The 17,427-nt window shown below is 37.2% G+C and overlaps 1 protein-coding gene across 3 annotated transcripts in view; it reads left to right on the top strand.

Moving 5' to 3' along the window:
• CPEB4 (cytoplasmic polyadenylation element binding protein 4) overlaps nt 1–17,427 on the top strand; it is a 68,559-nt gene that overhangs the window by 9,711 nt on the left and 41,421 nt on the right. For all 3 annotated transcript variants that reach the window (XM_043488513.1, XM_043488514.1, XM_043488516.1), the window contains exon 2: nt 10,487–10,568. In XM_043488513.1, the coding sequence (XP_043344448.1) occupies nt 10,487–10,568 (82 nt within the window). The remainder of the gene's footprint in view (nt 1–10,486; nt 10,569–17,427) is intronic.

Below are 17,427 nucleotides of genomic sequence, written 5' to 3' on the forward strand. Positions count from 1 at the left end.
TCCTCTGTCCATGGGAATTCTCCAGATAACAATACTGGAATGGGTTGCCGTGCCCTCCTCAAGGGGATCTTCCCAGCCCAGGGATTGAACCCAGGTCTCCCGCAATGCAGGTGGATCCTTTACTGTCTGAGCCACCAGGGAAGCCCCATTATACAACATATTTTTAGTAATAGTTCTTGCAGGTGTTTTTGAGGAATGCATCTGGTGCTGGTCAGTAAAACAGTTGCTATAGCCTTACTGTCTATAAGAACCTTAAAAAGAACCAAACAAAAAAAGTTGATGTAAGAACATTGCTACTCAGAAAAAGCTATTAATTATTGTATGGAATTCAGATCTGAGTTTCAGCTATGGCTCTGCCACTTGCTAGCTCTGTGACGTAAGGTAAGCTACTCAGCTTTCCTGAGCCTTCATTTTCTCATTTCTTTTGTCTTGTTTTATTTTGAAATAAGATGAAGTATTTCTAATATTTGGCTTCCAAAAGATTCTGTTGGTATAAGAGAGAAGGTCATCAACTAGAAATACTAATTCAAAATTTGGAAATCACACAGATTATTAAAATGTGAAAACTGTTGTTTAACTGTTGTGTGGTAATTCGAGCTTAACTTTAAAGAAGAATTTTATAAGCTGAACTATAATTTTGTTTAGTAAACTCAGTGCACTAGGGAATCAGCCCAGATGATGCTCTCATTTTCTTGAACACTGCTGGAAAATTTAGTGACCAACTGGCTTTTTTGTTTGCTTCCTCTTTGGGTAAAGTCTCTCCCCCCATCCCCAAGTCTTTTGAATTTCTTATTATGGAAAAATTTAAACATATTCAATAATAGAATATATAGTAAAATCCCATGTACATGTCTCCTGGCTTCCAACAATGATCAGCTCCTTGGCAGTCCTCTTTGATCTATCTTCCTAACCCTCTCTTCCTGCTTTCATGTTATTTTGAAGCATTTCCTAAGTACTGTATCATTTCATCTGTAAATGGTTTAGTATGTGTTTCTGAAAGATAGTCTTTTTTCCCCCTCTTAAAAACACACAAAGATATCTTCTAGTTGTTTTTTTAAAAAAAGACAGTGAGAAACTGAGGCAAGGCCCATATTTTTGTTGTACCTGCCCAGCCTGTTTTACTGCTCAACCTGATGCTAATCTCTAAAAAAGCCATTATTGGCCACACCTCCCTTCTCAGACAAGAAGGGTGCTGGTGGTCACATGTCTGTCAAAGAAAAGGGAGAGAGATCCAACAAAACATTAGAATATCAGCTGATGACCAGGTATCTGGGAGGGGATTGTCCAGTTTTCTCTCCGCCATCTCAGCTTTCTCCTGGCTTTATATTTCTGTGAATTTGTGAGAAGGCTCTCCAAAAGGAGAGAGAACAGGACAGGACTCAGAGCTTTTTGGCTGTATTTTTGTTTGTTTGTTTTTGTTTTTACGGGGAATTTAAAGGTTTGGGATCTTTTGCAGGCCTTTGGACTGCCTCACACTTTTTCATCTCTTGTTTTTCAACCCGCAAATGTTTTATGCTTTCTATGGACCGTATGGTGGGAGTACATGACCAAGGTAGACACACTCTCCTCCTTATGAACTGAACTGTCGGTGACCTCTTGCTTTGTGCCTGAATATTGAGAAGTGCCTTCTGCTTAGGAGACATTGGAGAGCTAAGGGTGTGAGGGTGGTAGCTGTGAGAGCCCAGAGGCTGCCAGTGGGCACAGGCTGCCTTTTGACGTTATGGTCAAGGCTCATGGAAGAGAAGAAATGCTATGGATTGTATGGGGTACAGGATACAAGCCTCAGTGTAGGAATGAAGATTGTGTATTTGGGTGACCATTCTCTCTGATGACTCAGGACCCTGATCACACCCAGCAGATATGTAGCAGAGGAATGCTGACTGCCAGTAAGCAGCCAAAGACAGAGGTAGGCCTGAGTTTTAGTAGAACTTACTCACTTTCCTGAATTAATGATCTCTTGCCCCGAATAGTGTATCAGGTAGGAAAGATCTTTTCCCCCCTTTTTTGTTTCCCTCTGAAAATGAGCTATAGGAAGTAGCACGGAACAGCTGAATTATCCAGATACAGACAATACCTAATTTAATATGTTGGTTTGGGGCTCTTCTGCCATCGCACTGGAGAGGGAATGTTTGCTGAGTGGATCTCCTAACTGGTGGGTATTGTGCATGATCTATCATGGACTTCATTTCATTTCTCCTCAGCCCAGTTTTATAAGGGAGATGTGTGAAATAAGGGAGATCCTAATTTCACTGATGAAATCAAGGTTCAGAGATGATATGGTGTCAAGACCACTTGTCTAGTAAGTGGTGATTTAAACACAAGTCTTAGAATAGATTTTAGTTATTTTCCTCTGCCAGGTAAAGTGGAAATGAATACATGGTTAACAAGAAGAAGGGGTCTATTGATTTAGGAACTGACTAATCAAGTCTAGAATGCCAAGTTGTTTTCTTAATATGGTCAAGTGGTGACAAGAAATATTTATCACTCTAAGGATTTCTAATACTGAACATGAATGTGGTTTATTTAGTGAAGGTGGAATAAAAGCAAATTTTCTCAAAGGCTTTCTGGAGAGATCTGGTTCATCAGTTCACATGGGAGAAAATCAAGCTATTGATCCAATCAGGGTAATATACTAAAGACATTGATCTGTTTTGTTATAGTTTATTATTCTATTAGGAAGGACTTGGTAGCCTAAGATCTGTAAGACTGTTTGCCTCATTATAAAGTGGTCATAATGAGAAAACACTGACTGAAGAGGGACCCTGCTAAGAAATGTGAGATGCTAGTAACTGTGGTTTTTCCTACTTCAGATAATTACTTCTTTCACTTTAACCTCTGACACTTGTTCTCTGTATTCAGACCCTGTATACAGTGAAGGATTTCATACCTTGCCGGTGTTGAGAGATTGAAATTTCTAGGTTGTGACAAAGTTCATTTAATAACGGACCACTTTTCTGAGCTTCTGCTATAAAGTAGACTCCACCACTTAACTTGGTGACTTTGAGTGCAAGTACTTAACTTCTCATAGCTTCATGAGAAGCCTAAAATGGGGGCAATAATTGTACCCACTTTACATGATGGTCATGAGGAACTAATGCACAGAAATCATGCATCTTTTATTTGAGACACAGCACAGAGCCAGAAGGGACATTCGCCATTTCAGTAATGATGGCGGCAGTGATGAGGGGCTTACCATGGGCTGCACAGTTGGGCAGTCTGTGGCTTTCGGATGAGTGGAGCTCACAGTCCAGGGAAGGAGGGAGTGGGTAGCCATCACAGAACTTGCTTATAAATATGGGCTGTCAGTGTGCTTGGCGGATATGGGAAAAGGGGACTTGTGCTTGCATAGGGATGGGAGGGTCATTTGAAAGTGTAATCTTGAAAGTTGACTATATTGCCAGCTTTTGATGTCTGTGGCCTTAAATATTTAATCCAAGGCAATATTTACGTTTTGGCAAATTTTGGATTAAAACTGTCATAGTTACCTTTGATTAATTATGGGTTCTGCTGGCATCTCAAATTTCGTATTTATTTTGGCAACTGTTATACTGGCACAGACTTTGCCTTTCAGACCAAAATGTTTTTCTTTCCCTTCTTCACCAGGGAGAAACTTCCAGAGTAAGCCAGAGAGAGAAAGTTCCAAAAGCTAGTACAGATACATAGCAATCTGAGAATGATGCTCACAGTCATGTATGTCTTTATAGGAAGACAGTGAGTAAAGGGTATAGCTGAATTTTGGCTTTGATTCTTAAGAATGTCAGTTCAATTCAGTTTAGTTGCTCAGTCGTGTCCAACTCTTTGCAACCCCATGGACTGCAGCACTCCAGGCCTCCCCATCCATTGCCAACTCCTGGAGTTTACTCAAACTCATGTCCATTGAGTCGGTGATGCCATCCAACCATCTCATCCTCTGTTGTCCCCTTCTCCTCTTGCCTTCAGTCTTTCTCAGCATCAGGGTCTTTTCCAATGAGTCAGTTCTTTGAATCAGGTGGCCAGAGCATTGGAGTTTCAGCTTCAGCATCAGTCCTTTCAATGAATATTCAGGATTGATTTCCTTTAGGATGGACTGGTTGGATCTCCTTGCAGTCCAAGGGACTCTTGTGCTTTAGTCAGGTCTACTAATGCTAAAACATACTAACTCAAGTATGACAAGACAAGAACCAGTAATGGAGTGGTTATAGTGGTGGTTCTGTTGAAATTGAACTTAATTGTAAAAAAAAAAAATTGCATCTTAGAGCTTGGAAGAGAGGACTTTGTTTTTGGTTTTGAGAGCAAAAGCTTTCTCTTCATAAGGAAACTGTAAAATAGTTGATATTTAAGCTGGACTGCATCATAATTGTTAAACAGGGTGTAAGCTATAAATCACATTCTGAAGTATCTAATGAAATTAACCTGTGGAATGGACTTGCTTAACTCAGTGGTTCTCAAAGTGTGGTCCCCATCTTCACTTGGAAACTTAGTAGAAATGTGAATTCTTGGACCTACCGAGACCTACTGAATGGAAAACTTTAGGTGTTGACCCTGTAGGCTGTTTCAATAGGACCTCCAAATGATTCTGATATTCTCTTAAGTATGAGTAACACTGGCTTTTATTATTCATCTGGATATATTTTTTAAAGTCTATGAAATTGTAATTTTGGTTTGTGGCATAATTGCAATCAGGTTGTTCCTCCTGGTAGTAACGGACCTACAGATTCATGTGCTTCTTGTGGCTACTTCTGGGATGTTACAAAAAGCCGTGTCATCAGTTACTTGCTGATGTGAATCTTCCTATTTGGCTGTGGCAGTCAGAATTATTCAGGTGTACATTAAAAGGACAGGTCTTGCTCTTTGAAATGCTAATTTGTTTTGCCAGAAGGTTATTTTTATCAACTTTGATTTTCATAGTGGCTTTTGTGGTTTTTCCTTTAGAAATTGCCCTGTGAAGTGGAGATGACATAAACTGAAACCAACCAGTTACTGATGCAACTCAATATATTAAATACAACAATTGAGGTTACCAAAAAAAAGAAAAAAATCATCTCCGCATTGTAATCAAGTTTGCTGAGCCTTGAAAATAATTGGTGGTCTTTTATTTTCATTCGTGGTTGTTAAGCTCACATTTCTAAAGTCAGGCTGGTGGTTCGTTCTGCATTCTCTGCTTAACCTGACATTGATAAAGTTACTTAATCATGCTAAGCTATGCCTTCATCTGTGAAATGGGATAATAACTGAACACTTTTTATATAGAATTTTGTGAGGACTAAATGAGATTCTGCATGTAAAGCATTAGATCTTGATAAATGTTATCTGCTGATATTACTACCACTACTACCATTGCTGCTCCTGTGGTTGGCTCTAGTTAACCTAGAGATGCATGTTCAGTTCAGTCCAGTCGCTCGGTTGTGTCTGACTCTTTGCGACCCCATGAATCGCAGCACGCCGGGCCTCCCTGTCCATCACCAACTCCCGGAGTTTACTCAAACCCATGCCCAGCGAGTCGGTGGTGCCATCCAGCCATCTCATCCTCTGTCATCCCCTTCTCCTCCTGCACCCAATCCCTCCCAACATCAGGGTCTTTTCCAATGAGTCAACTCTTCGCATGAGGTGGCCAAAGTATTGAAGTTTCAGCTTCAACATCAGTCCTTCCAAGGAACACCCAGGACTGATCTCCTTTAGGATTGACTGGTTGGATCTCCTTGCAGTCCAAAGGACTCTCAAGAGTCTTCTCCAACACCACAGTTCAAAAGCATCAGAGATGCATGTTAGGTCTCTTAAAATTGTGGACCACATCGATCTGTCATCTCAACAGGAAGAAGGAAGATAAGCCTTCTCTATCTCTTATGTTTTTAGTATCTCTAGTTTTATATTATCCTATATTTCCTATATACATTTTGTTCTTTTTTTTTGTTTTTCATTTATTGAGTCATGCTTGAGTGCCTCTTATTTGCTAGGTACTAGCCAGCATGTTCCTCACCCCAGGACCCTTAAGGCAGGCAGAGTGTCTCATTTATTCTAATACGTATCTTAATTAGTGTGGTCTTTTGACTGCCATGACCATTATTTTACCCAAAGTAGCACCACCTACTTTGGAGTGAAACTTGGGTTCTTGAATCCAGACTAAGCTGCTGAACTAAGCAGTAATCTACCTGTGCAATAAACTGTTTTTCCCTGGTCTTAGTTTGTATCATTAGGTTGAGAATTGTTGTTTAATTGCTCAGTTGTGTCCGAGTCTTTTGTGACCCCATAGATTGTAGCCCCCCAGACTCCTGTCCGTGGGATTCTCCAGGCAAGAATACTGAAGTGGGTTGCCATTTCCTTCTCCAAAATTGAGAATAATACAATCTAAATTATAAGGAGGTTTGAAGATTACTAATGACAGTATTTAAAAACTACCTAGAATATTGTCAGATACTTAGTAGATTCTCAATAAAGAATAGATCTGCTTTTGTCTGTGGGCTGCCAAGATAAACTGGTAGTGGCGGGTTGAAGCAAGTAGAGTCATCAGTGTTTTTGTTTTATTTTGAGCTTTTATTGGAAATCAGAACATTCCCCCTTCAATAAATTGTGGTTATTTTTTTTTTTGATAAAGCTTGTTATTTTGCATTATGTATAGCATAATGAAAACATAGTGATTGTCCTTTTAAGACTTAATAAGAGTTCATTTTCTTATTAATCAAAAAATTAATTAACTCCCACCTTTTTATGGGCAAGAAGTTATAAACTTTCATCAGTCATCCTCATTCACATCTTTGATTCCTGCCAAACTCATTATAATTTAAACTGCAAATCTTGAAAGAGCACAGACTATTTTAGGATATGGGAAAGCTAAAGTACAAATGTATTTTGTTGCTGGGAAAGGAACCTTAGAGGTTTAATTAGACTCTTTCCTGTTTCAGATCAGGAATGAGGTCTAGAGGATGAAAATGCCCAAGCTCACATGACATGTCACACTTCCTAGTGTCTAATGTTCCACGGATTTAGGCCGATGTCCATATTTTGGTCACCATCTCAAGTTAAATTAAGAAGATTCTATTCTATTAGAAGAAATTTTCTTCTATTCTAATAGAAGAAAATTCTATTACTTAACAATTTCTATTTTATAGTTAGTTTACTTTCTGGGAAATGAATTTTAGAAAGTAAATAAATGGTTATGACGTTTGGCTCAATTAGCAAACCAAAAAGGCAAAATCTAAGGATGAAACGTAGAAATCAGAACATTCTTGATTTGACACTCTGGTTTTTGGGCAGAAAAACCAGCATTGTCTGTCTGTTCTTATTTCTTGGGTTTATTTGTGTCTGTCCCCCTCCATCTACTTCTTAATGGCACAGATGTTTATACTTTAGTCCTTTTGGTAAAATTGGGTATTTAAAATAGAAAAAAATCAGTGAGAGAGTAATCAAAAATGATAAACTTTGGAACCTGTCTGAGAACAGAACATTTGCTTGGCAAAATATGTGGCTTGAATTACTATAGCATCGTAAGAAACAAAGTGTTATATAAATGTAAAGTAGTTGTAATAATTATAATTTCAAATAAGATTGAATTGTGGGGAGAAGTACATGTTAGACATATTAGGCAAGAATACTGGAAAGGGTTGCCATTTTCTTCTCCAGGGGATCTTTCCCACCCAGGGAATCGAACCCAGGCCTCCTGCATTGCAGGCAGATTGTTTACCCACTGAGCTACGAGGAAAATGAACATATTAGACCAGGGTTGGCAAAAATGTGGTTCTTGTGCCAGTAGGACTTGTATCTTGCATTTCCATGTGTCTTTTGAGGCACTGTTTTCTTCTAAATCCATTCAGAGCCTGAAAATTCTTCTTAACACATTGCATCTGAGAGTCAGAGTTTGTATATTGGTATTTATTTATTAGATTTATATTAAATTGTGACAAATGAAAAGAAAGCTAGTCAAAGTATAAAAAGGATAGAGAGTTTTTTGTTTGTTTTTTAATTCCATCAAGCACTACTAAAAATTTAGATACTCATTTAGGATTTTAGTTTTAATGTACTCTACCAATCATAAGTCAGTGGTTGTTATTTTAGCAAAAACCTTTATGTTTTAGACAATAGTCTGGAGAGTCCTGGGGCAGGGCAGTATGAAGTGGCTTTGCTGAATTCCACTACCACATTTGGAAACCTCTAGGTGAAAAGGATGCTTCTTGACTTACCAGAAGCAGCTGTCATAAAACAAACCAAACAAAAACACTAGTTTTTTTTTTCCAACTGATTCTCTTGGGTGCTCTTGTCATTCAGTGATTGGCAAAATGTAAGTCCTAAAAGTTCACAGGTTGCTCACTGCTGTAGTTGCATTAAAAAAAAAGGCTGAGGTCTCCTCTTACATCTCCCACACAGCCATTACAGTTTTATTTTGATTACTTACCCCCCGCCCAGCTCTGAAAGGGGATTTAAAAAACAAACCTCAAGATAAGGAAATAGGAGAGGAAAAATACTTTCAACATTTAATAAAAATTACTCAAAGGAATTCATTCATTCATCAATTGAGGAAACGTGTGTGCTTTCTAAGCTGCCATACCCTGTGTGAGGCACAGTGATACAGATACGTGGAACAAGGCTTTTCAGCCTGTTTCACGTCATGGCATACATAGAAAATGAAAATATAGAAGCAGAAATCGTCTGCCAGGGAGTTCCTGCCACATCAGGCCCTCTGGGCAGTCCTGTGTGTTGAGGAGATGAACATCTCAACACACCATCACCCTTTGGGAATTGTACACATGGGGAATGTTTGATGTAAGACATACTTCCTACCTTTGGGAAACCGACAGTCAGAGGACATAGGCAAGTGAAGACACTGAGCATTAGTGTCTCCAAGACTGATTTTGTTGTGGAAATAGAGATAGTGGCTGGCCTGATTTTGAGTGTGACTTATAGATTGTTGAAGGCAGGACAGATCCAGTGACTGCAGAATGAGATAGTGGAATTTGTTCTTAACTTCTTTCTCCAGTTATGCCTCAAATCCACTTGACTTCCAAAAGAATATGCAGTAAAGTTTTGATTTAATTCAGTGCTTGAGATGAGGAAGGCTAAAAACAGAAGAGTTTCTCCTTTTTGTGAACACACTTAGAAGTTCTCATTCTGGCCACCTGTCCTCTTGCCTCTCTCTGTTGACCATATTGAGAAGATGAGGACAATGAGGAAAGAATCAGGAGGAAAAGTGGGAAAGATATTCTGGGGGAGCCATACTAGTTTAGAGCAGAAGAGCATGTTAAGACATCTACTCCCCTTCCCATCTTTATCCCCTGCCATCACAGGGGAAAAAACCTGTAACACTGTCTACTTTAAATATAGATTATATCCAAGTATAACTACCCTTGGACCCTTCAGGTTGTGGAACTTAAAAAACAGTTTGTGTCCCATAACAGTGAACATTTCTGGATATCTGTTTGGTGGGTGGGGTCAAGAGGAGTGGTCCCTATTTCAGGGAAGAATAATAATAGTACAGGGTGAGTAGTGTTATAGAAGGACAAAGGAGAAATGTCAGAATGATCAAAAGATGGAGGAAGTACTCTATCAAACTTAAAGTTCTAGAAGTTAGCTGGAATGTGGAAAATGAGATCCTAGTAAGTCTGAAAGAAAAGGGGGGAGGGGATAAAATTAGGCATATTATTTGAAAAAGCCAAAACTTTGAATTAAAAAGTAATGAGAGAAAAATACTTCAATGGAAGAGCGAGTTCTGAAATCATGCTTCTAAAATTCCTTTGGAAGCCCCTTTTTATTTAATAACCTTAATAATCTTTGTAGGTGTATATTTATTCTCAAGGTAGGTCAGAAACATGTATTGTACTGCTTTCCCTTTAGTATTTAACTTGAAAATGTTTTCATCTCCTTTTCACTATCAAGCTAAACTTTGGTTTTAGTGATCTCTAATATCCTGAAGAATGCCGCAGCATCAGCATGGCTGTATATTTTCAGATTCCTCACCCACTCATGAAGTCCGTTTTGTTAAGTGTTGAGACCAGCAGTGTTCTCCATATCCTGTCTTCCCTTTATTCTAATGGCAGAAAAATCAAGACTACTTGGCCACTTAGTGGTCTTGTAGACATTTGATGACTATTTTCAGATCTTGGCTTATAAGTAAATATAGCTATTGTGAATAGCACATGTAGATGTCACCTTAACAGATTACTGCTGGAACAAGTTTGGGAAACTTTGCCACATTACTGAAATCTTAAGTGACAGAGAAATATTTTTATATGTATTTAATATTCTTAACCATATGAGAATAGTTTTTGCTTTGTTCTTGAAAGTAATGCTTTTATTGATGATTATTATTGGAAATCAAGTCAGTCTTTGCTGAGTCCTGGGTACTTGTGATTTTGGTGTTTTGCAAGTGTTAAAAATAAAATGTAGTAATAATGTGCCTTACATGGAGAGGGAAGAAAATTCCGGCTTTTTGATCTGTGTCCCATCAGATGCAGCTTATTATTTTCTTTTATAATTATATGCTATTTTAAAAGTGGTTTCTGGCTGTTTGTGTTTACAGGATCGCCCCAGGACTTTTGACATGCACTCATTGGAGAGTTCACTCATTGACATAATGAGAGCTGAAAATGATTCGATTAAAGGTAATTTTCCAAATGTAACTATTTGATTTTAGTAAATAGTGTAAAATGTGTATTATTATTATCTGTGTAACTTGATGAGCAATATGGCAAATATTATAGGTTCACATTTTAAATATCCAGTTCCATCTATTTTATACATGTATCTCATTTTGTTCAAAAATCAAACTTACTTGATAGACATCCACTGTAAGCTCTTTACAATACCAATTAAGGGAACTACAAGAGTACTAATTGCTAAGGGAGGGCAGTTAACTGGAAAGATGGGAACCATGCTTCTCATTTTTTTAGTCTTTAAGGCAAAACCTGCTTAGTATTGCTCACCTGTATGTCTGTTCACCAATGACAATAACTATACACTAGGAAGAGTTCAAATGTTGATAGATCTTTTGGCCTAGTTTCACCTTTTTTTTTTTTAAATGGCCAACAGTTTCAAAGTTAAAATGAAACTTTGTAGTTCTTGAAATCCTTTTTATATATTATGTTAAAAAAAATCGTGCTATTCCCACTTGGATCCTGGTCTCAATTCTTTTACTGAATAAGATATTGCAGTTTGACTAGGCCTCAATTTCTTCACCTCTAATAAAGTACTTAGAACCACTCTTATAATAAGGGACTTAATAATGGGGAACTTTAAAAACACAGATGCCTGGGCCCTGTTCCAAGTGTGGGATGGGGCTTATGATTTTTTTTAATATCTCAGATGATGTTCATGTGTAGCCAGAGTTGAGAATGACCAGATTAGGTGTTCTTTAAGGGCCATTCTAGCTCTGATGTTATGAAAACTACCCCACAAAATAAACATTTTTCTGCAAAAATTCTCATTTTATTATACTGCAGAGTTTTCCTGTTTGTTTTTAAAAACATTTGGGTTGTTTGGTATATTTGGTCCTATCACTTAAGTTGTTCATTCATTCAATGTTTATGAGTCTGCTTTTTGCCAAGACAGCTTTGTACTAGGATCAAAGGTGGCAAGGAGCCTATGACTTTAAGTGGTAACTATCTTGGCCTAGTTTTCTTTCTGTTTGGTTTACTGTATTTCTGATGCAGTAAAACTGTTTTTCAGCAGACCTATAACAGTAACTTTTTTAATGAGAAATTTTTTTAAGTCTGGAAAGATGAAAACTAATATGTGAAAAATATGTATCTCTCTGATTTTGAAATAGGATTATTTTGAATGTCTTTACTGAATTCCTCATGGACTTCTGATGTTCTCCAGTGGGGTTGTATGCTTTGTTTCTGAGGAAAGATGGTCTTTCGGAGTTGGCTTTTTATTTTGTCACTTCTTAGCACTCTGACTTTGGCTAGTCCTTCAGCCTCTCTGACCCTTTGTTTTCCCAGCAGATAAGTGAGGAGAGTCTAAGGCTCTTCATAGCACCAGAAAAACTGCACACTTTAAAATAAAGTAGCTAAAGGAGAAATCCGAATATAGTTTGTGGATTGTAGAGTCTCACTTTCCTGGTTTTGTACTATAGTTACATAAGATGTTCCCAATTAAGGACACTGAGTAAAGGGTACACAGAATTTTTGTACTACTTTTTGTAACTTGCTGTGAATCTGTGGTTGTTTCCTTAATTGATTTAAATTGATTTAATCAGCAACTTCTTTTAAGAGCCTCTTCTCTTATGTTGTAGATACTAGGGATAATAATTAGAACTCATTTTCATGATAAGTGCCTGTGTCTTTTATCAGAGAAACAGTTTACAAATGGCAGCAGTCATAAACCCTTTATTATGTCATGCTTCTAAGAAGTAGGGCTTCCCTTGTGGCTCAGCTAGTAAAGAATGCCCCTGTAATGTGGGAGACCTGGGTTTGATCCCTGGGCTGGGAATATCCCTTAGAGAAGAGAAAGGCTCCAGTATTCCTTTTAGAATACTCACTCCAGTGTTCTGGCCTGGAGAATTCCATGGACTGCATAGTCCATCGGGTCGCAAAGAGTCAGACACGACTGAGTGACTTCATTTCATTTCTAAGAAGTAAGCCTCTAGTATTTTTATAAGAGTTTGTACACATTTTTCCAGTAGGATTAACAACATTTGCTTGGTTTATCAGATGTAGTCAGGACAACTCAGATTTATTTTTTCTTTTCTAGTTCACTAAGTGGCTTATTGTATAAACTTCTGCCTTTATTCTATGAAAAGAAAGTGTTAGTTGCTCAGTCATGTCCGACTCTTTGTGACCTCATGGACTGCAGCCCACCAGGCTTCTTTGTCCATGTGATTCTCCAGGCAAGAATACTGGAGTGGGTAGCCATTCCCTTCTCCAGGAGATCTTCCTGATCCAGGGATTGAAAATGGGTCTCCTGCATTGCAGGCAGGTAGTCTTTACTATCTGAATCACCATATTCCCTTTTTAATCTCTTATTACCAATATTTACCTAAATAATTACCTAGACTAATTTTCTAGAGATAATTAAAAGATAAGTCTGGTGATAGAATTAAATCTGATTGATCTAATATAGGAACACAAAGATTTTGTAAAATTGTGATTTATAAGAGGAAATAAGGCAGAATGGAAAGACCGTGGGTTTTCAAGCTAGATAGACTGGGATTTAAATTGCCGTTCTGCCACTGGTTTGTGGTGATTTAGAAGATTAAATGATATGATATGTCTATAAAATCCGGCATACTGCCCAGTTCATTGAGAAAACACTCAATATATGGTATTGATTTTTATTACTAAACATCTATTTGTCTGTTTTCATGCTTATCAAATGAGAAAACCAGTTTCAATATAAGGTGCCAAGGTGACTTAAGCATATTAAATGAATTTGTGTATTTTTTCCTTTTAAGAGCAGTAAGGACTTCATAGATGAGTTCATGGCCCTAAAATGTCAGACAGTAGTTGTGCTTTATTTTTTTTTTTTTAAACCAAGATGATGAACTTTGTACCATTGTAGTCCATTGCAGTGCAGTTTTGCTCATGGGAACACTTTATTTCTTGTCAGACTCTCCTCTTTCCTTTTAAAGTAATAATGCCTATCCATTTTAAAGGAAATGAGTAGCCTCTTCATGTGCTTTGCTTCCTTAGAAATAGAGTAGACAGAAAATAGGCATTATTTCTGTGAGATTAGTGTAGAACAATATGGTTTTCAGAAAGATGGTATAAAGATGCAATTAAAAGAATTAATATGAAAATTATTTTTAAAAAACTATCATGTGGAGGCAGATTTTATATTTGGGTTCATTTTATCTTAAAATGATTTTATAAAATGTATTTTGAATGACTTCATTTATTTTTATTTTCATTTGCAGTCCCACGTAGATATGTGGTTTGTGTGTATATGTTTAAATAATAAAGCCTAAAATTTATACAAGATCTGTCAATTGAATGAATTTGTAAGGCTGTATTATTTATTTACATTAAAAAAAATTAAATTAGTTTATTTTTTTGGGGGGGAAAGAAACTCCCTTAATAAAGTGGATTTAAAATTTTATTTTTGCCATCAACAGACAAGATGTTAATATGTCTATGTTTAGAAACTTTCAACTTTCAAATATAATTTTTCAGTTTTTTTATGAATATGCTGTTGATTCCAGTTGGCTTGTTTAGCAGCCTTTAAAAAGATAAAAGAAATGTGCAAATGGAATAGCTAGCTTTCATTTCATAATTTACATTAGGTTTTTTTTCTACAGTTTATTTAAAAATAGTTTTTCTAAGAATTTTAAGGCTTCTTATCATCTTTTCCATGTACAGAGGTTTACCTCTGAGAGGAAAAGGTCCTCCCTCTGCCTATCTATGGGTCCTTTCACTGATCAGCTGGCATGACTGTATGTTATTTTTACCCATGAAATTATGTATTGCCTTCTCCATAGCTAACACCAGTGACAATCTGTAGCAGTTCTTCCCCAGAGACCGATTTCATTTTCCTCATTGTATACCCAGTCTCCTAAGCTAAGAGCCTGCGCTGTACACCATTTTTGAGTTATCTCTGAGATGGCAGCTTGCACATTGCTACAATAATTATTAGGCTTATCAAGTAATTCCTTCACCTGGACAAGAAAATCTTTTACCATTGTAGATGCTGAGATGTTTATTTGGGAAATATTGTGTCTTAGTGCTATTTGTGTTTTCTCTTGCCTGTGAAATTGGTACTTACTGTTTAGAAATGGAGCAGCATGAAATAGATTAAAATCACGTGCCAATGCATCTGCTTTTAGTCTCTGAAGCATAGCGTGGACACAGAGAAATAAAGACTCATGAAGAGGTATTATTTTCAGTATACGTAGGAGAGTCCTCTAAAAATTAAGGGGCTTTTTTTTTCTTTTCTGTATGTGAATGGAATAATAGGCATAAACCAGTTTTCTGGTTTATGGTTATTACTGGAAGCAGAGGGAGACAGCACTGGAATAAAGAGACAAATTATCAGAAAGAAAACTATCAGATGTCAGACAGTTGAACAATCCATAGTTTCATATTAGTGGTTGAGTATTTTAAATCCTATATATGAAAACAATTTAATATCCAGTTTGCTTCATTTCACTGGAAAACCTAATGAGACAGCAAAATTATTGAGTGAACAAAGGCAATCTGTAAATTGTCAAAACATTATATAGTTGTTCTTCAGATATTAATTAACTAAGTTACGATCAGAATACCATTTTAATTTTCCTCGAAATATTGTGAAATTAGAGTCTTTTACTCTTCATGTTGTTACAGAATGCATCTTGCTTCCAGGTTTTGGAAGGGGGAGCTCAGTGTTATCTACCCCAGTCTCACTGAGTTTCAGGCATTTTAAAATACTTAATTTGCATGTGGGCAATGATGATTGCATTCAGAAATGGAAGTTATTTAAAAGTGCCAGTCTTTTACATATTCCCCTGGTGCCCGAGAAACCTATTGCATATGTTGAGTAAGTGTGGGAGTATGTTGTACAGTTAAACCTTAGTGCCTTACTTGCGTCATGTATTCATTTAATAAGAACTTATTTGAAGAGTTGGACCTATCCCCCAAATGCTATGTATTTTAACTCCTGACTGCTTAAGGTATTGTGACCTTGCATTTTAAAACAACTTCTGGGAATTTTTTTCTTTATCTGCACATTAAATTAGAGGGCTCTCCCCCGACTATTTTTCATATGTGTGAATTTGTTTGAAACAAATGCTTAAACGAGTGCGCAAGTGATGATTCCATCTGTGCCTTTTTTCTTTGTTGCTAAGAAAAACCATTTAAAATAATCTCTCTAGAAGAAAATCATGAAAGTCAGTTGAAAGTTGAGTACACAAAGCCAGTTTTGTTAATTTTGAGTAAGATTTTTTGTGTCACTGTGAGAGAGAGAGTGACTGTTGGAATAATTACCTAAATTCTGTATCTCTACAGCAGTGGAAGGAGTAAAGTTAGTGCTACTTTAAAAAGATGTCATAAGTAATAACCAGAAAACCTTAAATTTTCCTTGGGATTCACAGTTCTTTTCATATTCCTATATGTAAAATTGTAGTCACGTAGTTCTGTGTCTTCAAGAACAGGTTTTATATACTGATACAGATGTTTTGAACAGATATTGTATATGACTTTATGTACACTGAGATAGCTCTAGAAACTTTCCATCAGAGTTTCTGAAAATAGGACTAAATTTTATATTCAGTTATAAACGTGAGTTTCAGAGTACATGCAGTTTTAAATAGGAAAGGAACTTTTACAAAGTAATTTCTATTGCTACACTATTAAAATGAATTATTTGAAATAGTGGTGGGGGGATATAATTTCTTATAGTGTTTCATCACTTTCTGTTTAAATCAGTGGCAATTTGTGGAAAGACAGCTATGTACTACTATGCAACCCAGTCCCCAGTCACCTTTTTAAAGGATTAGATGGACGTTTTTCTTCAAGGAAAAATGCATATTTTCTTCAATGCATATTTTTCTTAAATATGCACCATATTTAATGGTGCATGATACAAAGTACCATAGAGAAGATATGGATAATGCAAAGCAACTAAATTATACTTGGATTCATAGTCAAATTTCTCTTTCCTAGCAAATTACCATTATGTGGTATCACATGTCTTCTGGTGAATTGGAGTATCTTTAAATACTACAAGCCTTGAAGACTCAAGAGTCTTCCAGGCAGCTGCCCTGCAAACCTGGCTGGTTCTTTCTTCCTGAGTTTGGATGATACCAAATAATTCAAAGCAGCGTAGCAGGGGAGTGAGTAGCGGAGGGCTCTCGGGAGGAGAAAATTGCCTTACTCTTAGAAGCCTTTTGAGTAATGGAGTAAGGCACACAGCAGAGAATACAGTTTATAAACTTGGTTATAGTGAACTTTGCGTGTGGCTGTTCAGAAGTGAAGTGAGTTCCTCTCCTTCTACACTCTCCCTTTCCTGACTGCTGAAATGGAACATCCTAAACAGTCTTTTTCTTTTGCTTAGTTGTGCTGAAGGATGGGACCTGGGCTTCTGTGTTGAGGTAACTTCCTTTGTGAGGAAGGAGGGGACAAAGTGGTGGACCATGATTGTCTTTTCTATTCCTGGTGCAGGTTGGTTTCTGAATTCAGACCCACTCCTTTCTGGTTCAGTGTTGCTCAGGATTCTTTTGATTCCTCATAGCACTGTATACACAGAGTTTACAAAGGTGTGGGTTTCAAACTGTGTGACTGTACTTTTCCAGGTTGGAGGATTTCTGTTGTTTCAGGTTTGTTTTGTTTTAAATTTTTCAAGGGGAGGAGGGGAAAGGGAAATTCCTGGGAGAACAGAATGGGATGTCTGTGAACACTGATGTGCTGGTAGCCTGAGACTGAAGTCTTCCTTATTCTAAGCTCTGAACTGAAACCAACCTGGTTCATACTAAATGCCCCTTGTGCCTTGGCCAGATCCTCATCTGCCGGACTTTTTATATAACATGTGCTGGTAAATACAAAGTAGTGA

This window comes from Cervus canadensis, chromosome 16, assembly GCF_019320065.1.
Source record: "Cervus canadensis isolate Bull #8, Minnesota chromosome 16, ASM1932006v1, whole genome shotgun sequence".
In the NCBI taxonomy this organism is placed as follows: Eukaryota; Metazoa; Chordata; class Mammalia; order Artiodactyla; family Cervidae; genus Cervus; species Cervus canadensis.